At 50.5% G+C, this 19,841-nt stretch overlaps 1 long non-coding RNA gene and 1 gene segment (V, D, J or C); both read right to left on the bottom strand.

The window, feature by feature from the left end:
* Window positions 1-579: 579 nt before the first annotated feature.
* The window catches only part of LOC106801821 (T-cell receptor beta chain C region-like), a 34,372-nt gene continuing 15,110 nt past the window's right edge, over window positions 580-19,841 (bottom strand). The window contains 5 exon segments of the C gene segment in view: window positions 580-810; window positions 10,194-10,300; window positions 10,452-10,469; window positions 10,911-11,297; window positions 15,687-15,729. Coding sequence covers window positions 790-810; window positions 10,194-10,300; window positions 10,452-10,469; window positions 10,911-11,297; window positions 15,687-15,729 — 576 coding nt within the window.
* On the bottom strand, window positions 16,491-19,191 carry LOC147918299 (uncharacterized). The gene is made up of 3 exons (XR_015552442.1): window positions 19,051-19,191; window positions 17,082-17,396; window positions 16,491-16,564 (listed from the first exon to the last, which is right to left on the bottom strand). It is a non-coding gene; the product is annotated as an uncharacterized LOC147918299 (long non-coding RNA).

Genomic DNA, 19,841 nt, shown 5'->3' with positions numbered 1-19,841 from the left:
GCTACTCGGTGTAGCACCTCAGCCCCTACTGGACCCTGCTTCCTTCCCATTTTTCCCCTGGACCTCTGTGGAATCTCTAGGCTTCACATATCAATAGTTTCAACTCGGTGCCTTCTTTAGGATTCTAACCTAGATATGCAGAGCAGAACTAAATCTTATGTCGAAATCCCAAATCAAGATAAGATGGAGATGTTAAGAACAGATACAGATAACATCTAAATGCATAATAAATTAAACTTGAATCTCGAATTGAGAAATGACCAGGCATTCTAACCCACAGGTCTGCCCTGTCCTCTGTCCCGAGCTGAGGTGGGGGCTATGGTTCGCCTGTGCTCATCCTTATGCAGCTTTCCAGAACCCAGCTCCTTGCCCTTTAGACTAACCCTAGACACTGGGGACCCCAAATTCTTGGGTATGGATCACGGGGTCTATCCTCCATCAGGATGAACAGGAGGAAGCAACATTGGTCAGAGAGGAGGGTCAGTCACTCCATATGCTTGAGGGGTGGTGCTTTCTCCAAATCAGAAGGTAGGTCTTTGAAGGGCAGAGCTCCATAGACACTCCTGAGACACAACTAGATCCAGCATGACATTTTTATTAATTTAGTCTATTTCAGATTCAGCATTAAGGAGCTCAATCTGCAGGGAAGCAGAGAGAAGGGACAGACATGTAGGAAGGAGATGAAAGGTAGAGAGAGAATAGCTCCTTAGGAACAGGGATTGGAAGCATGTAAAGGAGACTCTAGGGTGAAGATTAAAAATGATCCAGAATGCACTTTTAGAGCTGGTCTCAGGAATCCTTTTTCTTGACCTGAGGAAGAGAGGACACTGTCAGAGTCCTGGCAGCCGTGGAACAGTAGGAGTGGGTCAGAGGAGCCTGACTCTCGGGATTGATTTGGGTAGGGCTGGTTGATTCTCCCCACCCTCCGAGGCTGCATTCTGTAATGATCCCTGTACTTTCTCCCCAGTCTGGCAGTCCCATTGTACTTTCTTTGACAGAGTAGGCCATATCAGGGCTGAGGTCAGGCTCTGAGATCCCCAGATATCCCTTGTATGATGTTCCACCCTCTCCCTCCAATAACCTGCCCACCCTGACCTTCTCCTTACCCTGGCCATCAGCACGAGGGCACTGACCAGCACAGCATACAGGGTGGCCTTCCCCAGCAGGATCTCATAGAGGATGGTGGCAGACAGGACCCCTTGCTGATAGGACACTGTTGGTGGGAAGGGAGACCAGGTAGGTACCTGTGAGCAGATATCTCTGGCCTTACCATTCCCTTCCCCCAGGGTCCATGGGTTCCCCATTCTCTGGTTCCAGAGCACAGACCACAGGAAATGGAGATAAAAAAGAAGAGGGTCTCTTACCTGAGCTGACGCCACATTCTGAAAGAAAGAAAGGGGAGAAAATGGATGAGTAGGGAATGCCACTACTTAAAGAGACTGAGCCTTAAGTCATAGCCTTTGAAGTCATAGACTCATAGGTCACAAACACATAGAAGTCAGACGATGCAGTCAGCCTCCTCGGACAGCCCTGGAGCTGTCTTCCTCATGTTGCTCCAATGTCAGGGGCCTCTTCTTAGGCAACTAGGACCAGTGAAGGGATGGGAGGACGGTAGTGAGGGGCCCCATGAGCACAGCCATGTTGGGCTGAGGATCTAGGGGAGGAACTAGCCCGAGGTGCCCTGTTCTCCTTCATGTTGGGCTTTAGTCTTCCCACCCCCACCCCTTTTTTGTGTATCTAGTCCTTCTGGTCTTTGACCTGGATCTCTCCCATTCTCTCTGGTCTGACTCACTCCTTGCCTAACCCTCCCAGGCCCCACTTGCCTGCTCTGCCCGAGGCCTCAGCACTGATGTTCTGGGTGATGGGTTTGGCCCTAGTCAGTGTCCAGTTGTCCCCGTCCGTGAGCCCGAAGAACTGGACTTGGCAGCGGAAGTGGTTGCGGGGGTTGTGCCAGAAGGCAGCAGAGACCCTCAGCCGGCTGCTCAGAGAGTAGTTGGAGTTTTTCTGGGTGGGCTGCTCCTTGTAGGGCTGAGGGTCTGTGCTGACCCCAGTCTGGACCTCCTTCCCGTTCACCCACCAGCTCAGCTCCACGTGGTCAGGGTAGAAGTCTGTGGCCAGGCACACGAGCGTGGCCTTCTCGGTCCGGCTGATCTCTGCTTCCGATGGTTCAAACACAGTCACCTTGGGTGGGAACACCTCCTTCAGGTCCTCTGGAAGGGAAGAGAGATTGGGAGCAGGGCTGGTCTGAGAGCTGTCTGGGTTTGGTAGGGGCTCTGCATGTGTGTGTGAGAGAAGGAAGGGCGGGAAAGGGGTCATGACGAAGCAAAATTATGTAGTAGTAGGTCCTGTTCATTTCAGGGTCACCGTCCCATCCTCTGTGATTGTTCTCCCTCTGCCTGCCTGTCCTCTGTATTCACCCTATGGACAGCACTGTCTACTGTCTCTCCATCCCACAGTGGCATTAGGAATGACACTGCCTAACATTCTGAGTAATGTCCCTTCGTTGACATTATTTGATTTCTTCTCCATCAATGAAAACTTATCTGTCTACTTCTCACCATATTATGTACTAGTTATTGAAATGGAGCACTGGATTGAAATCAGAGGAACAAGATCCAAATCTGAGAATGACTTTGGCCACCAAGGTGACTTTAGGACCATCTCTTAATATATCTCCATCATTTTTCCTGTTTGTGAAGGGAGAATCACACTGACTTTCCAGAGTAGGTCTGGAGATTAAATGACATAGGACTCAGAAAACCTACGTCCTCAGCTAAGTTATTTGTGTCTGAATCTGAGGGGCTGGAGGGTAAAGGGAAATTGGGGAAAAAGGGGTCATTTTCCGGCTGGGGCTTCAGTTGACAATATACAGATCACATCTTTTTGCACACCTATGTGAGGGCATCCTATTATATTATGGTGTGCTCGTGAGAATGTGAGGTTTCTGAATTTTTTTGGTTCATGAGTCATCCTAGCCATTCCCCTGCCTCCAGGTACCCCCTGAGTTTCCTCAGCTCAAACAGATTGCAATCTCCCCTTATTTCAAATTCAGGGATTCTTCAACCTTCTTTGCTCTTCTGCTTCCAAATGGTATCATTTTCCCTACAAGCAAGCTTCCTAAACAAGTATCTCTGATCATCAGAGCAACTTCTTGCTGCTAGTTGTCTTGATACTATTTTGTCTAAGCCTCTCCTCTGTGCAGTCTTAGGAGCCTCAGGGAAGGCATTGCCATTAAAGCCCATGCAGCCTTCTCATCCAACTGCTTCATTTCTTCTGGGCCTGCTCTCCATTCACTTTACCCTGTTCTTTGCTTTCCATTGATTTTTGTTGTTGTTGTTTCCGAGCAATTCTGTTAAAATTAAGAAATCGCACTCTTATGAGAATCTGGTTTAGTTTGCAAGATGGAGAAAATGCTCTTCTAACTGATGCTTCACATTCCCGTGGATGTGACCTAACTTCCAGGGCTGGCTTCATGAGTATGTGACCTGTGCAGTCACACGGGACCCCACACTTAGAAGGGCCTGTGCTTGGTTTAATGGCTGCTGTCACCTTTTTGAAATTCTAAGTAACTTTTTAACAAGAGCCCCTGCATTTTCATTTTGAGCTGGTCCTGCCTCCCATCACGTCAGCTTCCCTACCCGAAACTCCTGCCTTGCTAATTTCTACCACATCCTTAGGTCTTTACTGGCTGACCCGACCCCAGATGGTAATATCCTAACTCATATCTGCAGTGCTGGCTCCATCAGTCTTTCTGCTCTCAGCCTGGTTATTACACTCGCTGCCTCCAAGACCCTGCCTCTGGGATCCTACCAGCCCTCCAGGGGGACCACAGAATGCACTCCTCTGACCCCCTCACAGCAAACCCTCAGTCCTTATTGTAAAAATTAAAGATGTCCTTTGAGCCATGTGTGAGGCTCCCCACGATGTTTATTGATGCAATGGGCAGGACAAACAGAAGCCAAACCTTCATTACACCCTGAACCACTGTCTATACGGCCTCACAATGAGGACAGGGTCAGTTCCCCCTCCGTGTTTGCGAGTCCCTTTGGGGTATGGGGGGGCTTGCCTATGTGAGTGTAAGTGTGTGTGCTAGTGAGCTTCTGTTTGCTTAGGCTTTGCTTGTGGGTTGGACTCACCTCAGGCAGAATTGTGAAGCTCATCTTTCCTGTTCCCAGCCTACCTCTCACACATACCCAGCCCTCCATTGTCCACAAGCCAAACCCTGCCCCTCTCTTGGCACTGGGCTTCCCCCTTCGCCTCCCTCCCCAGTGCCCACCTGGGGGATGGGTGGGGAAGGGAAGTATTGAATTACAACAATCCACCATTTGCTAGATACTCTACATGTTGCTTCTCTTGTAACCCTCACAGCAATATTAAGTGGAAGGTACTGTTAATGGTAGGGAGGTCCACACAGAGTCACCTATTCAAGGTCACCCATCATTAGAGAGCCAGGTATTGGGATCCAGGTTTATCTGGTCCTGAAGCCTCAGCCTTTCCCCCGCCCCAAGATGATCACAGGAACCCAGCGTTTCCTGGGGGCACACGTTAGCTGAGCCCGGTTGGCTCCAGTTTAATGAGTCTAACTACAAACAGTGCTTGTTGTTATCAAATAATCCAAGTTAAGACACTGGTATTGTGAGTTACTTCCCTTCCCTGGCCTCCATGTTCTCATCACCAGGTGACATTTAAGGTCCCTTTTCAGCTCTAAGAGCCTCCTGGGAATTTTCCTCACCTCACAGCAAAATATCTGCATTTTAATATGTGTTTGTGACACAGGAACTTCCTGCACCATCTAGGCTGTTTAACCTAGAATACTGAGTGTGAGGGCAGATTTCAGGCTGGGTGGAGGGGGTACATTGGGGGTGAGTGCACCCCAGTGGCTGAGGTCCCCATCCAGCCCACTGCAGGAACGAATGCTGTACACACAGCCCTGGCCCTCAGGGGTCTGAGGTTTAGGAAGAGTGAGGCAGGAGTTTTAAATCCAATTTTAAATCCACACATTGTAAACAGTAAATCAACAAACCCAGGCGTGTTTTGATTCCTTTTCTCACTGACACGTTTATCTGTCCGTCTTTCTGGCGTCTCTAGTCCACTCTAGTTTGTAATCTTTTGTCTCCTCTGCTGAACGCTCCCTCCGTCTACACCTTCCAGGAGCCCGCTGGCTCAGCTGGGCGCCCGCCGCCCGTGCTCCTCGCCGCTTTTTCCTGCTGCTCTCCTTTTCCCCCCATGTAGCAGCTACACCCTCGCCTACACTTCTCCCGGCCCAGGTTTTTCCTCCTCAGGCTTTTTGTCCAATCTGGCAGCTCTCAGTGTCCTACTAAATCCTCTCCTTCTCCATCGCTCACCCAGTCCCCAAATACTTCAGGAAAAAAAGGGACCAAAACCTCCCTCGCCCTCAGCAGGTGTTCCCCGACTGTGAGTACCTCATCCCCTCCGCCCCCACTTGCAGAGCTGGCCCCACAGATGGACACCTCGCGCCGCCCGGCTCCAGCCCACCCCACCCTTCTCCGGGGACCCAGGGGCTGGGGCTGGAAGGCGGAAAGCCGTCCAAATCTTACCTATGACCGTGAGCTTGGTGCCGGGGCCGAAGTACTGCTCGTAGGAGCACAGAGACCCAGCCCCACACGCAAACCCCGTTGCGCCCCAGCCGCCTCCAGCCCCCGGGTCCCAGCCCGGTCCCAGCGCACGGGAGGCGACCAAATGCCGAGACTGGGAACCGCCCTGGGTCCCGCCGCCTTCCCTGCTGACCCCGCCGCCGGGACTGCTGGTCCCGCGGCTGCTCACCCAAAACGGTCAGCCGGCGGCCGGCCCCAAAAGTCAGGACAGCGCTGGAAAACACAGCCCTGGGGCTCCTCCCAAAAACCTGGCCCGCCACCCGCCCGCTCCAGCCCCGCCGCGCCGCCGCGCTCACCCAGCACCAGCAGCCGCGTCCCGGGTCCAAAGTACTGCGTCTGTGAGTTCACAGCCCCCGAGCCCCGCACAAAAACCTGTCGCGCGTCCCTTCTTGGCGTCCTCGCTTACCTAGCACCGACAGCCGGGTACCTGGGCCGAAGTACTGAGGGTTTTGGCTCACAGCCCCCGAGCGCAGCACAAAAAGGGGCCCCGCTACCCCCCTGGCGTCCCGGAGCGCCCCCACTGCTGCTCCCCGCTCCGCGGGCGCCGAGCTTACCTAGCACGGTCAGCCTGGTGCCCCCGCCGAAATACTGAGTATCTGTGCTCACAGCCCCGAGCCCCAGGACAAAAACCCGGAGCTGCCCTCTCCTCCTGCCCTGGACTCAGCCCAGGTCCCCGCCAACCCGGAGCGCTCCATCGCGCACCCAGCACCCAGAACCCGGAGTCCCTGGCCCAGGCGCCGAGCCCCGCCTCTGAGTACTGCCCCAAATGGAGCTGGGCGGCTGCCCACCCCTCTCCATCCCGCCCCACGGACGCCCTCGGACTCCCTGCTGCCCTCCTTACCTAGCACGGTCAGCTTGGAACCGTCCCCAAAGAACAGCTGCCCGGTGTTTGCACAGCCCTGGGGACCCAGGAGCAAACCGCGCCTTCTCCGACTTAGGGGCCCGGGAGGGTCCAGCGCCCGCTTCCCGAGGACCAGGGTTCAGGGGGTCGTCCAGGCTGAGCAGCCCACCCTCCCTCCCACCTGGAGGAGCCAGTCTTACCTAGCACCGTGAGCCGGGTCCCTGGCCCGAAGTGCTGCTCATTGTAGGCACAGTGGGAAGGGGCTGCCAAGAATTCCTCCCACTTCCCCAACTCTCTTGGCATAGACTGAGGACGCACACTCCTTCTCCTTTGTGGCTTCTCTCTTCCCACTTCCAGAATTAGCTGGACATGGTAATCTGGGCATTGTATAATACCACCCCCAATTTGCAGAGAAGAATCAACTTGGCTTGGGGACAATCCAGTGGACTTGAAATCTGTAGGGGTATTGGTGGTGGTGGTTGGACTGGACTTGGGAAGTGTTCCAGGCTAGACCCTGCCTCATACTACTTATAACCTCTCATCTCTCTGGCTTTAGTTTTGTCACCTGAAAAATGGGGTATTATCTTTCCCACAGGGTTGTTGTGAGTGCTTAATGAATAACACATGTGCAAGTACTTTGTCAAAGGGCAGATTTTATGAGAAGCACTGAATGATGATCCCACTTTGATGCCTTGGTCCTTCATATTCCTGGGAAGCTGAGACTGGAGCAGGGAGGTGCAAAGGTGTTCACTGAGTCCAAGTCCTTGCAAGACCACGTCAGGGACCAGCTCCACAGACCTCTCCAGCTACTTTCCCCATCCAGGAGCTGTGTTCCCTGGGCTGGGAGTAGACATTTTCTGAGGCAGGGCTTTTTGTAAAAGCACCTCCTTTACCTGAATCATCGTGCTCCCCCCCCAGTCCCCACAATGTTACATCATGATTCAAAAATGTTTCCTCCTCTTTGGTCCCCCTCCCACAACCACTGGGCCGAGGCAGGAAGCGCAGGTGGCAGAGGTTGGTCTGGTTGAGTGGGGCTGGGAAAAGACAAACTCAGAGTGCCTTTGAAGTGGAGAGGGGCTTGGGGAAGGTCATGGTGCTAGTGGTGGTGGGGGGGTGGGCAGAGAGGCTCCACCCTGGAACATACACCGCTCTGAGGAGATCTCCTATGTCATCAGGTCTCCCCTCTGGGACTCTCTGTACCCACCTGCACAGACTGGCATTTATAGTGAGGTGGGGTGGGAGGAGCGAGGGGTGGAATCCAGAGAGCAGGTGATGGCAACTTACAGCATGAGGACAAACAGCCCAGAAACCTCTATAATTCCGCAGTGCTTCCTGAACCAAGTCTAAGCTCCCTATCCTTCATTTATCCCACAAATGTTTAATGAACATCTGCTATGTGCCAGGCCTCTGCTGGTTTCAAGGATCCCAGTCCATCCTCAGAGTGGCGTGCACCAACCTGCCTTTCAGCCTTGTATTTTATTACTTGCATCTCTGACCATTGCACTCCACTAAACGAAAATACCCAGAAGTCCCTGACTCTGTTGTTTCAGCTTTTGTTCACGCCTCTGACTGTCATGACCACTCTCCCACGTGGCTAATTGAGACCAATTCTTCCTTTGAAGAGATTGCCACCTTCTCAGACTCTTTCCTGATGATCCCAGTCAGAAATTGAGGGCTAGGCTCTGACTGCATTTTAGCAGACAGCTCATGTTGTTTCAGAGCATCACCTTGTATTTCAGCTGTTTCTATTCATGAATTATCCCCCTTATGAAGAGATAAGCTTCTTGGGAACTGTGATGTGGATATCTTTACTTTCTTGAAGGTTAGTTAGTGGCAAAACATTGCAATGATATGTGCTTAATGAGTGAGTACACACATTCGTGTATGTGAATATATATATGCATTCATATATGCTGCAACAGAGAGGGAAGGCTGTGTGCTGCAGTCTTATAAGTGGAAGGGTAGATGGCTATTTCAGGCAGGCCTTATCTGCTCCTGAATTGGGTCACTTGGGTTCACTCATTTATTGATTCATTTATTCAAAGACAATTTATTGCGTTCCTACACCGAACCAAGGTACTATGCCATATCTCAGGGATACTATAATAACGCATCCTTGTCATCAAGGAGCTGACAGTCAAATGGGGGTGTCAGATAAGTAAAGAGGTAGCTTCCATCAAGTGTGATAAATGTCATGAAGGAGGTGTGCCCAGGGCACCATGATAACAAAATATACGGTGCATTTACTCCAACCTCGGAGGAGTAAGGGACAAGGAAGCTCCAGAGAAAGCTTCTTGCAGGGGAAGGTATCAGCACTAAATCTTTAAGGATAAGTACAAGTTAGAGTACAGTGTCGTTCTGGGTAGAGGAGTGCAAAATGGCCTGAAAGCAAGTGGCTCAGGGGGTTCAGGGGTGAGAGAAGCAAGATGCATGTGGAATAAAGAGGCGGAGGACAATCATGGGTCTTATACGCCACCCTAAGGACTTGGGACTACATCACCATGGTGGCAATGAGACAACAAAGGACTTTTGAAGGATTTCTAGAAATAGGATAGGGCTGATGCTTGGTTTTAGGGAAACTTTATTTTCTATCCTTCCACGAGTGATCAGGGGACATTTTCATACTCATTTAATTCATTAGAGAGAAATTTATAAACAGATTTGTAACTTAAACTGGAAGACACATCTGCTACTGAGAACCAATTGCCAAGTCAGTACATTCTCTTCTCAGCTGGGAAACCTCCTTGGTGACAAATGAAGACGAGAGTGTACTCAGTGAGACAGCTGAAAGGAGTGTGGGTGATAGATATGATACCGAGCTTTGTTAGCCAGGGGGACATGACCAGTTAGCAGATGGACACACCTGGTTGGTCTGCTCTTCTCAGAGCACCTCTGTCCAGGTAGGACAGAAAATTCCTGTGGTCAACATCACCATTTTTCTAGGCTGTTCCAGAGTACACCTCTTCACATCCCATCACCAACTTTCATATTTTCTTAAGTTCCCCTGACAAGGAGGAGCAGTGTCAGCCATAGGCTGAGTCTCTCACCCCTCATACCTGAGGGGACTGGACCTTCCTTGAATATCTCTTGTTTCTATTCTGACTGGAGTCACACAGGTAGTTCAGAGATGGGCAGAAGAGATATCTAGACATTCACAAGGCAGAATCAAGCCAGAAGAAGCCATTTTTATTGGTTCAGTCAATATACGCAAACTAGGGTCCCCCTTGGGTCGGGGAGGTTTCGGTCATGAGTGTCCAGGTGTGCAAGCACATAAGGGGGTAGCTATTGGGATGAGTAGAGAGACTAGAATAGCTCTTCAGAGGCACTGGCTAGGAATGGAAAAAGGAGAATCCATGTTGGAGCAATAATAGGCTGAAGCTTCTGGCTCCACCTTTGAGCTGGCTTCAGGAATCCTTTCTCTTGACCTGAAGAAGAGAAGGTTTTGGGAGTTACCAGGAGCCAGGAGTGGTGGCGATTGAAAGAAAGCAGGATGGCCCACTGACAAGATGAATAGGGCTCCTCACAACCTCCATTGGGTTTTCAGGTAACCCTAGCTTCTCCTTCCCAGCATGGCTCTTCCCCTGCAATCCCAGAGGGACAAAGTGTCTTCTGAGGCACGTGGGTAAACCCTCTACTTCTTCTCTGCCCCACTCTGGTCCTGGCAGGGTCTCTATACTCCTGGTCTGAGTTGCTGTGTCACCTCCGCTCTGTATGTCCCATCCTGCCCTCCTGCTTACCCTGGCCATCAGCACGAGGGCACTGACCAGCACAGCATACAGGGTGGCCTTCCCCAGCAGGATCTCATAGAGGATGGTGGCAGACAGGACCCCTTGCTGATAGGACACTGTTGGTGGGAAAGGAGAGCAGGTGGGTACCTGTGAGCAGGTGTCTCTGGCCCTCTACCACCCCTCTTCCCCCAGGGTCCATGGGTTCCCCATTCTTTGGTTCCAGAGCAAAGAACATAGGAATTGGAAAGAAAAAAGAGGGTCTCTTACCTGAGCTGACGCCACATTCTGAAAGAAAGAAAGGGGAAAAAATAGATGAATAGGGAAGGCCACTACTTAAAGAGACTGAGCCTTAAGTCATAGCCTTTGAAGTCATAGACTCATAGGTCATAAACACATAGAAGTCAGATGATGCAGTCAGCCTCCTCGGACAGCCCTGGAGCTGTCTTCCTCATGCTGCTCCATTGTCAGGGGCCTCCTCTTAGGCAACTAGGACCAGTGAGGGGATGGGAGTCTGGTAGCAAGGGGCCCCCTGGGCACAGCCATGTTGGGCTGAGGATCTAGGGGAGGAAGTAACCCGAGGTGCCCTGTTCTCCTTCATGTTGGGCTTTAGTCTTCCCACCCCCACCCCTTTTTTGTGTATCTAGTCCTTCTGGTCTTTGACCTGGATCTCTCCCTTTCTCTCTGGTCTGACTCACTCCTTGCCTAACCCTCCCAGGCCCCACTTACCTGCTCTGCCCGAGGCCTCAGCACTGATGTTCTGGGTGATGGGTTTGGCCCTAGTCAGTGTCCAGTTGTCCCCGTCCGTGAGCCCGAAGAACTGGACTTGGCAGCGGAAGTGGTTGCGGGGGTTGTGCCAGAAGGCAGCAGAGACCCTCAGCCGGCTGCTCAGAGAGTAGTTGGAGTTTTTCTGGGTGGGCTGCTCCTTGTAGGGCTGAGGGTCTGTGCTGACCCCAGTCTGGACCTCCTTCCCGTTCACCCACCAGCTCAGCTCCACGTGGTCAGGGTAGAAGTCTGTGGCCAGGCACACGAGCGTGGCCTTCTCGGTCCGGCTGATCTCTGCTTCCGATGGTTCAAACACAGTCACCTTGGGTGGGAACACCTCCTTCAGGTCCTCTGGAAGGGAAGAGAGATTGGGAGCAGGGCTGGTCTGAGAGCTGTCTGGGTTTGGTAGGGGCTCTGCATGTGTGTGTGAGAGAAAGGAAGGGCGAGAAGGGGGTCATGATGAAGCAAAATTATGTAGTAGTAGGTCCTATTTGCTTGGGAGTCACTGTTCCATTCTCTGTTGTTTTCTCCCTCCACTTTGCCACTTCTTTCTCAGTTACTCTACGGATACACACTGCCTACTATCTCCTCCACCTCCCTAAGGTGGCATTTTGTCCTGATGTTTTTGGCTTTCTTTGCGAAGTCTCAAATTCAGGGCCTTGTTCAATTATCTATCAGAAGAAGATGACTGCCTATATTTCTTTCTTGTTCAAAGCCCTCTTTGGTGCATGATGTAATCTTTTAGACTTAGAAGCGGTTATAGTAGAGTTGAATGAACCTGAACTTTGAGGCAGAAGATTCTCACTAGCAACATGATCTTAGGAAGTAAATTGACTTTTTCTAATTATCATTTCCCTTGTTTTTTGCAAGGTGTATATGTTTGTCTGTTTGGGTGATAGCACATATTAGAATTAGCCTTTCTTGCCTAGAAGAGACACTTTTCCCATTGCATCTGACTATATTTTTTTCTATCTACAATACCCAGCTAAACATTTTTTTTTTTTTACATGTAACCTGCTTTGAGGAGGCAAGGAGCCCCTGCTATTATCTTATCTGATGTTCCATATTCACTCCTACTCTGAGGCACACGGGGTATGTGGTAGCTTGCCCAGAATGGCTGTAATCCCATGAAAAATACTGCTCATGGGCTGAGCCCTTTCTTCTTTTCAGTGCCCGGCAAGCCTCCTGTCAGCTTTGGAGTCCTGGTTCACAGTCATGCTTTGCATTTCTAAAAGCAGTAAAACTTGGTTGCTGGGTATGAAAAATCCCAAGTCTGAGGGCCATTTTATCTGGGGGTTCATCTTGTAAAGTCCTGGGCCATTTTACAAGCCTGATAGATGGGAGAGAATTTTTGGAATTGTTGGAAGGCATGACCTCATCTGAAGACATGGAGGGATGGAAGAAACCACATCCATCTCTGAAGTACCCTCCTGCTTGCCCGAATGTACTTGCCCTCTATTTGGTTCTGTTTTGACCAGGGGAGTGAGTTTTTGGAGGAGAAACATGGCAAACTCTGATGTCTCCACTTTATCCAAATTTGGGGGAATATCTCTGATGGGAAAATTGAGACACAGGTTTGGAAAAAGGCAAACTCTGTGACACAGTGATGATAAACAATAGGAATGAAAAGGATGGTCACTAAAGGTGACTCCTTTCCAAAGGATTCTCACATAAGTTGGTCCCTTACAATTTAAGGACCCGACGAGGCTGGCATTATCATCTGCATTTTCTGCATCTCAGAGACCCTGAGACAGTTTAAGCCACATTCCAATTGCACGAGTCCCTCTTCCCATGAACCCAGGCATTGTGAATCCCAGTGATTCCTACTTTCCAATTTCCATTACATTCCCTGGCATGTGCCCCCATCTGCAGGACAGAGCCTGCTCAACCAATCTGGTAGGACCTATGTGTCCCGTTCCTCCAGCCTCGTCTATATCTCCAGCCCAGACCCTCCCATGGCTCCCACCTGTCTGCATCCCCCCAAGCACAGTAATGGTGTTTCATGATGGCCCTGTACCCTACTATCCCAGCATAGATCCTGAGGTTTGAGAAAATGGGGCCTTCTATCTATTTCTCTTCTTTATACCTCGTCTGTTGCTAAGACGGTGTGTTTCCAGTTGTAATGGTTTATTCAGACTTATCTCCTCTGACTCCCACCAAGCACAGTGCCCCCCAGAGACCTCCCTGCAGCACCCGCGATGCCATGACATGGACTTCTGTCCTCAGGGCTCCAGAGCACCCCTCAAATCACCCCAGTCTCACCAACCTGGTCCCCTGCTGCCTCCCGAGCCCTTAAACCACCTCAGGAGGACACACGTGGGTCTTGGAGACTAGTCGAGACAGAGAGAGGGAGGACGCTGAAGGCAGGGGCAGAGTTCCGAGCTGGAGGTAGACGTCGGGAAGGATGCTAACAGAGAAGACAGAGGTCTTCACCAAAACAGGGTCAACAACGCAGGAATGGAGTCAGGATGGGAAGGGAAAAAGGGAGAAGATCAGATAAGAAAGGGAAGTGAAATGACACACCTGCTGAAAAAAGTAGAGCTGAGAGAAGGGGTCCTGGAGAACAATGAAGAGAAGATCAAGCAAACACAAAGCCTGAGGACCAACCGTGGAGCCTGGCAGCTGAGGAGCTGCCACAAAGGGAGCAGAGCGAGCTGGAGAAGCTCCGGGAGGGTGAGAGAGGCCGCCGGAGCTCCAGGAGGGAAGGGTGGCTCTGCCCCCGGCCTTACACCCCACTCCCCTCCCCAGGACTGATCCTTGTGGTCATCACAGGCACCCCCCGTCAGGAGTGGGGCCCCGATACCTGTCACGGTGAGCCTGGTGCCAGGCCCAAAGATGAGCGGCGAATTATAGGAACACAGCTGAAGACGGCTGTGGTAAAACCCGCAGGAGGCCTCCAGCCAGAGTGCAAGTCTTAGCTCCCTGGGAGCAGGGGTGGCCGCCCCTCGCTACCGGGAGTCAGGGCTCTAGACCAAAGGGATCCTTAAGGAGAAAAGCTTAAGCGTTCTACCGGGAAAAAGGGAGTGCACGAGGCTTAGGAGGGCAGATCACACATGTAAGAAGGAAGTGTGGACTGAGGAAAGAGTGAGGAGGTAGATTATGGCCTGAAGACTTAGAGAAATCAACCCAAAGTGATGGCAGACACAGCTCCTTAGAAGCCCCACAGGAATGAGAGAGTTAACTCAACCCCCTTCCACCAGGGCTAGGAAGGGAGAAAAGACTCTGCATCCAAGGGACAATGGCCCTACCACCCCGGTCCTGCACCTTACCTAGGACAGAGAGTCGAGTCCCCTCTCCAAAGTGCAGTGGCTCGTTGCTCCACAGTACAACATGAGTGTGGCAAACCCCAGAATCACTGGTGTGGGGCCCTTCCTTCCAGGAGCTTCCACCCAGAACTCTTGGGAGCTCCAGCACCCACTCCGCTCACGCACACTGTCTGAGCCTTTTTCCTGCTGTGTTCTCCAGCCCTGCCCTCTCTAAGGAGTCCTTCTGGAACTCCAGCCTTACAAGACACTATCCCTGGGGAAGGCTTTTACTTACCCAAGACAGAGAGCTTGGTTCCATTGCCGAAAAACAGTTTTTCATTAGTTACACAACACTAAAACCCAATAGGAAAACTGCCCTGGTTCCTCCCATTCCTTCCTTCTGAGTCCACCTGCCAGCTCTCCTCTCCTGTTCCTTAGTAGAATTTTAACCCAGAGAGGCAGAGGAGGGACAACCTTGCAACAGTGCTGCGGTCAGAGGGCCGATTTGGCCCCGTGGGACACTCTCTCCCTTCTCCTGTGTCCGTCTCTTTTCTGCGTAAGGAAGGAAGTGGCAGGACTACGACAGCTCCAAGGCCCCAGGCTCTCCCGTCTGTCATGACCATGATGAGGCATCCTCCAAGGAGACAGGAGACAGACAAGGTGACCCATTCCTAGCTGAGACTACTTGCCTTCTGGTAGGGGAACCCAGGCGCAGCACAGCTAGTCCGTGAAATATTGGAGATGGAAGCTGTCCCCTCCTGTCTGCATCAAGACAGGAAATCAGGTCTTTCTGATAAAAACATGCTTCAAGCTAAACACCCAAGACGGAGGTTCCATCTGAATCCCTGCCTCTCCTCGTTGGTTCCCAGCCCTCCAGCCCCAACTGGCTTACCTACAACAGTGAGTCGGCTCCCCTCCCCAAAATCGAGGATATTTCAAAAGCACAGCCTCCCAGATCCACTTCAGAACCTCCCCTTGCTTGCTGAGCACAGCTGGGATTCAGGGAGAGGATGGGCGTTCATGGATCTCTTCCCTCACAAGGCTGCCAGCCCTGCTTCAGAAACTCCCCTCACCCTTCCAGAACTTGCTCGGGGCCCCCGACACAGTGTGGCCTCCTATAAAATCCAGAGCAAGGAAAAATATGAAGCCCTTGCAGAAAGCTTCTGTCAGCGAGGGGAGATGGGCCAATGTCAGGGCTCATTAATGACCTTCCGGGCATTCTCTCGGCTCCCTGTCTCAGGTAACTACTCAGAGGGGCAGCACCACCTCCTGTCCCTTCTCTGCCCCAACCACTCAGCTCAGCTCTGATTTTACAGAGGACCTCGGGTGGCTGAATGAATCTGCCCTGACAGGGACCCTCCTCTGAACTGGTTCCTAGAGGTGGAGACGACGGCTCCTCAACCAGGACCCAGGAGCTGGGTCATCCCTCCCCACCCACGTTTCCCGGGATAGAGTCCTCCCTCATCAAACCACCCCCTGGAGACCCCAGCCTTACCGACGACCGTCAGCTTGGTCCCTGGGCCGAAGTGATAGTCATAGTTAGCACATCAGAACATGCCCCTCCAAAATGGACACTTCGGACCTGCTTTCCCCTACGAGGGGCCTGGAAAGACCTGGAATATGTCTTACCTACAACCGTGAGCCTGGTGCCTTCTCCGAAGAAGACTTCAGTGTTCACACAGTGACATGGGGCAAGGAGGAAAACAAATTTGAGGCGTGGAGAGAGGAGGGGCCCTGGCTGGTGTCTGGAGGACTCTGGAGTAAGAAATCCCCTCCTCTGCTTTATAGAAATTGTGCAGAAAAACATTTTTGACCTTTGACTCTTAGGGGCATAGAGTGTGACCAGAGTCCATCCAGAGGGCTCTATGCCCGCTTCTCAATTCTCTCTGAGGGTCCATCAAAGGGATGTGGGCCTGGAGAGGAGGGCAGGGTACCGGAACCCGTGACTGTGTCCATAGAGAGATGAGATATCTCTGGCTTCTCCTTTATAGAATGGGTCATCTCCATGCACCTTCCCACTGACCTTGTCCCAGGTTCCGTGGGGGTTGGGATGAAGGGGTGTCCCTGAGTCCTTCACCCATGAGGCCACTGAGGCACTCTTCTTACTTCTGGGCTCTCTGCCAGGAAGCTTCAGTTCTGAGCCGGGCCTGTCTTGTCTTGACAGGTGGACCGGGGTGAGGTGGAGGCATTTTGACTCAAACCACGATTGGGCCTGTGACCTGGGAGAAAAGCGGAGGCACTGCGGGCATTGGGACAGGCAGAAAGGTTTTTGTAAAGGTTGCCCGTAAAGTTGAATCACCGTGGCCCTGCTGTCCCCACAATGTTACAGCTTTGTACAAAAACGGCCACTCCCACGGGCCCACCCCTCGGAGCCTGGAAGAAATCACCAGAGCAGCTGCTCCTTTGAGGGCACTGGAGGTCAGAGGCGGTGCCATCACCCGCCATGGTGTGAGGTAGTGGGGTATGTACAGATCAGGCAAGGGGGCTACCTCCTCACCCCCATGCCCTTTCTGCAGGATGTTCTTAGCTCCACGGAGCTGCATCTTTGCAAAGCTATCTGCTGCAGGGGCTGGTTCCCACCCCCCAACTCCCCGTGTCTGCCCCTCTCCAAGCTGTCATCAGACGGAAGACCCACCCTGCCAAGAAGCAGAAGCCCCCTTTCCACCCTGGGCCTGCCCCTGAGTTTGCGTCACTCAAAGGTCACACCTTCATCCGAGAATGAGATCCCCTAATACCCAGACTCTGTCCATTTGGCCCAACTCTGAACCTCGAGGGTGGTCTGGAGGAGAACACCATGAGCTACACAGAGGAAGGGCTTTTCTAGATATAAACAAAGTGACAGCTGAGAGCGCGGCCGGATTTCTGATGGGCATGGGTGAGGGAAGATCACCTGTGTCCTCATCTCGCTTCACTCCCCATTGTGGACTTCAGACGTGGAATTAGGTAAAGGGTGTCGGGGGAAGTCACGTGGAGAGCTGCATAAATGAAGTCTTAGGAACATTTGAATACAATCGCACAGTCACATAATCACTCTCAAAGTCTTCCTCTCTTTGCCCTGAAGGGTAGACACATTTTAGGTCATTGGCAAGTATTTTAATTTCCCTGCCTGAGATGAACGTGACATTTAACCTCCAGGTGAGTGGCCTAGGTCTCATTTCACTGGCTGGTGCTTCCTTTTATTGCCTTTCAAACTGTGGCTTAAAATCTGGAAGAAAAAGAAAGACAAACTTGACTACATAATGATGATGTACTTACACAGAAAAATATACACAGAATCAAAAGATAAATGACAATATGGGCAAAACATTTGCAATTCTCGCAGTAAGGGCTAATCTCCTGAATATATGATGAACTCCTAGAAATCAGTAAGAAAATAATCCAGCAGCCCAATAAAAACTGCAAAGAACAGATGCTTCAGAGAAAAAGAAATCCAAATGTTGCTTAACCATAGGAAAAAAATCTCTCAGCGATAAATGCAAAGTAAAACTACACTGAAATGCCACTTTTCACCAATTTGATTGACAAAAGCTTGAAAGATGGAAAACCATTCTATTGGCCAGTGTGTGGTGAAATATGCACTTTTATACACTTATTGCTGTTAGGAGTGCAAAATGATACAAGCCTTATCGGGAGCAATTTGGAAACATCTATAAAGATTACAAAAGCATTTACTTTTCACCCAGAAATCCCATCTATGGGAATGTATCTTGTAAATATTCTTAGATACAAATAAAAAATGTGTGTAAAATATTTGCATTATTTGAAATAGCAAAAAGATTGGGAAAAACTCAAGTGCCCATCAGTAAGGCACTGGATAAATAAACTGTGATACATTCACAAAATGGAATATTATTCAACGCTAAAAAATGGAAATGTTTCACGTTGCTATGAAAGCTCTTTAAGATACATTGTTAACTGGAAAAAAGCAGGCTGCAGAATAGTGTTCCTGCAGGCTACCTTTTGTGTAACAAAGGGGAAAATAATTATACTTTTGTTTGCTTGATTCTTCATAAAGAAACACTGGAAAGATACAAAAGAAACTGATCAGAGTGATTACCTATTGAGAAGGAGTGGAGTAGACAGAAACGAAATGGAAGTAAAAGTAACACTTCTCAGTGTCAAGTTTACTGTATTCTTTCGATTTTTGAGCCATACAGCCATATTATTTATCTAGAATAAAACTTAAATTAACAAAATTTTAAAAGAAAAGAAAAAGAACAAAATCTTGCATTAAATAATGTTTTTAAATTTGCTACTCAAAAAAACTACTTTATTTACAAAGTCATTTTTTTCAAAGAAGTTCAGTTTATGTAGGACGCTGTTTTATGGTCCTGAATTTGCTTAATGAGTCTCCAATCACTTAGGAAGTTTGTGAAAAATGCATATTTCTGAGTAATTCCCAGGATCTTTTGAGTTAACACTCTCTAGGATTGGATTTATTAATTTGTATTTAAATAAACAGTCGAGCACAGAATTACCCTGGGTATTTCCATTTCTGTGCCAGGCTTGGGACCCACTGCTTGTGCTCTGACTAGGAAAAGGGCAAGAGTCGGCCGTGGAGAACATCAGAGTGCTATCTGGTGGTGCCACAAGCTGGGTGCAATGGTGTGGCGCTTAGAATTTAGGGGGAAAAAAGGGGAAGACAGTCTGTTTAACTCAGGAATAGTGACGGATCCACAACACTCCCCCGTAAGCCTGAATACAATGTCATCGATTGCTTTTAATCAGTTGGAACGTGGAAAGGCCTCTATCTTCCCTTTCCACATCGAGGAACATTTTCATCCACGTAATGACTTATTTTGATCTGCTGCCGTATATTATTCTGTCTTATTTACCCCTTTGGCCTGTCAATAACTTACCCTCTAAGTAGGTTTCCTTTTGACCATCTCGCTGGGGACCTCATCCCGAATGGCCTTACAAAGAACACCACCACCTCGGTCTTGGCGTCGCCGCTGCCTTTAACCCTGATGGAGTCTGTCCAGCTTTGCCGCTCTGCCAGGCTGTCAGTATGCCCACGCGCACGCGCAGCTTTTTTTTTTTCGGTAAGAGTTTAGACCTGTTAGGCAGGTGTTGAGTGGGGTCATTCATCAGTTTGGACAGCAGGGGGCAGCGTTTCCTTATTTTTTTCTTTTTAGACCTAAGTAACTGCAGTCTCAGTGTGGCCACTTGAGGGCGCGAGAAGCACGTGGATAGTGCTCCTGGAGACCGGAGCGAAGCAGTTCTCAACGTGTGCGTTGGGATGTGGGGAGGAGATGTGCAAATAACATGTTACATATGTGTGTCGTTCTTGAAAACTTTCAAGCACGTCAATAGACTCATTTTAACTTCGAATTCGTCTCCTAATTTCGTCAGATGAAACTGAACCCTGAAGAGGCTAAGTGGGTTGCCCAAGTCACGCATGATGAAGAGACAGAGCTGGAACGAGCTCCCAGGCCTCCTTACTTAAGTTCTGGGCCTCCAGGTGGCGCCGCTGCCCCCGAGGCCGCTGAGGCCCCCACCCCTCAGAAAAGCCCACCTCCTAGATCCAGACTGCCTGGGCTCCCACCCAGGCCCCCTCCTTATGTCTGTGAAACCCTGGGCGAGTGCTAAACCTCTTTAAACTCCGGTCTCCTTATCTGTAAAATGAGAATAATAATAATAATAACACCTC

This window comes from Ceratotherium simum, chromosome 1, assembly GCF_057802395.1.
Source record: "Ceratotherium simum simum isolate JZ-2026a chromosome 1, ASM5780239v1, whole genome shotgun sequence".
NCBI classification, from domain to species: domain Eukaryota; kingdom Metazoa; phylum Chordata; class Mammalia; order Perissodactyla; family Rhinocerotidae; genus Ceratotherium; species Ceratotherium simum.
This window is presented reverse-complemented; position numbering and strand designations above follow the sequence as displayed.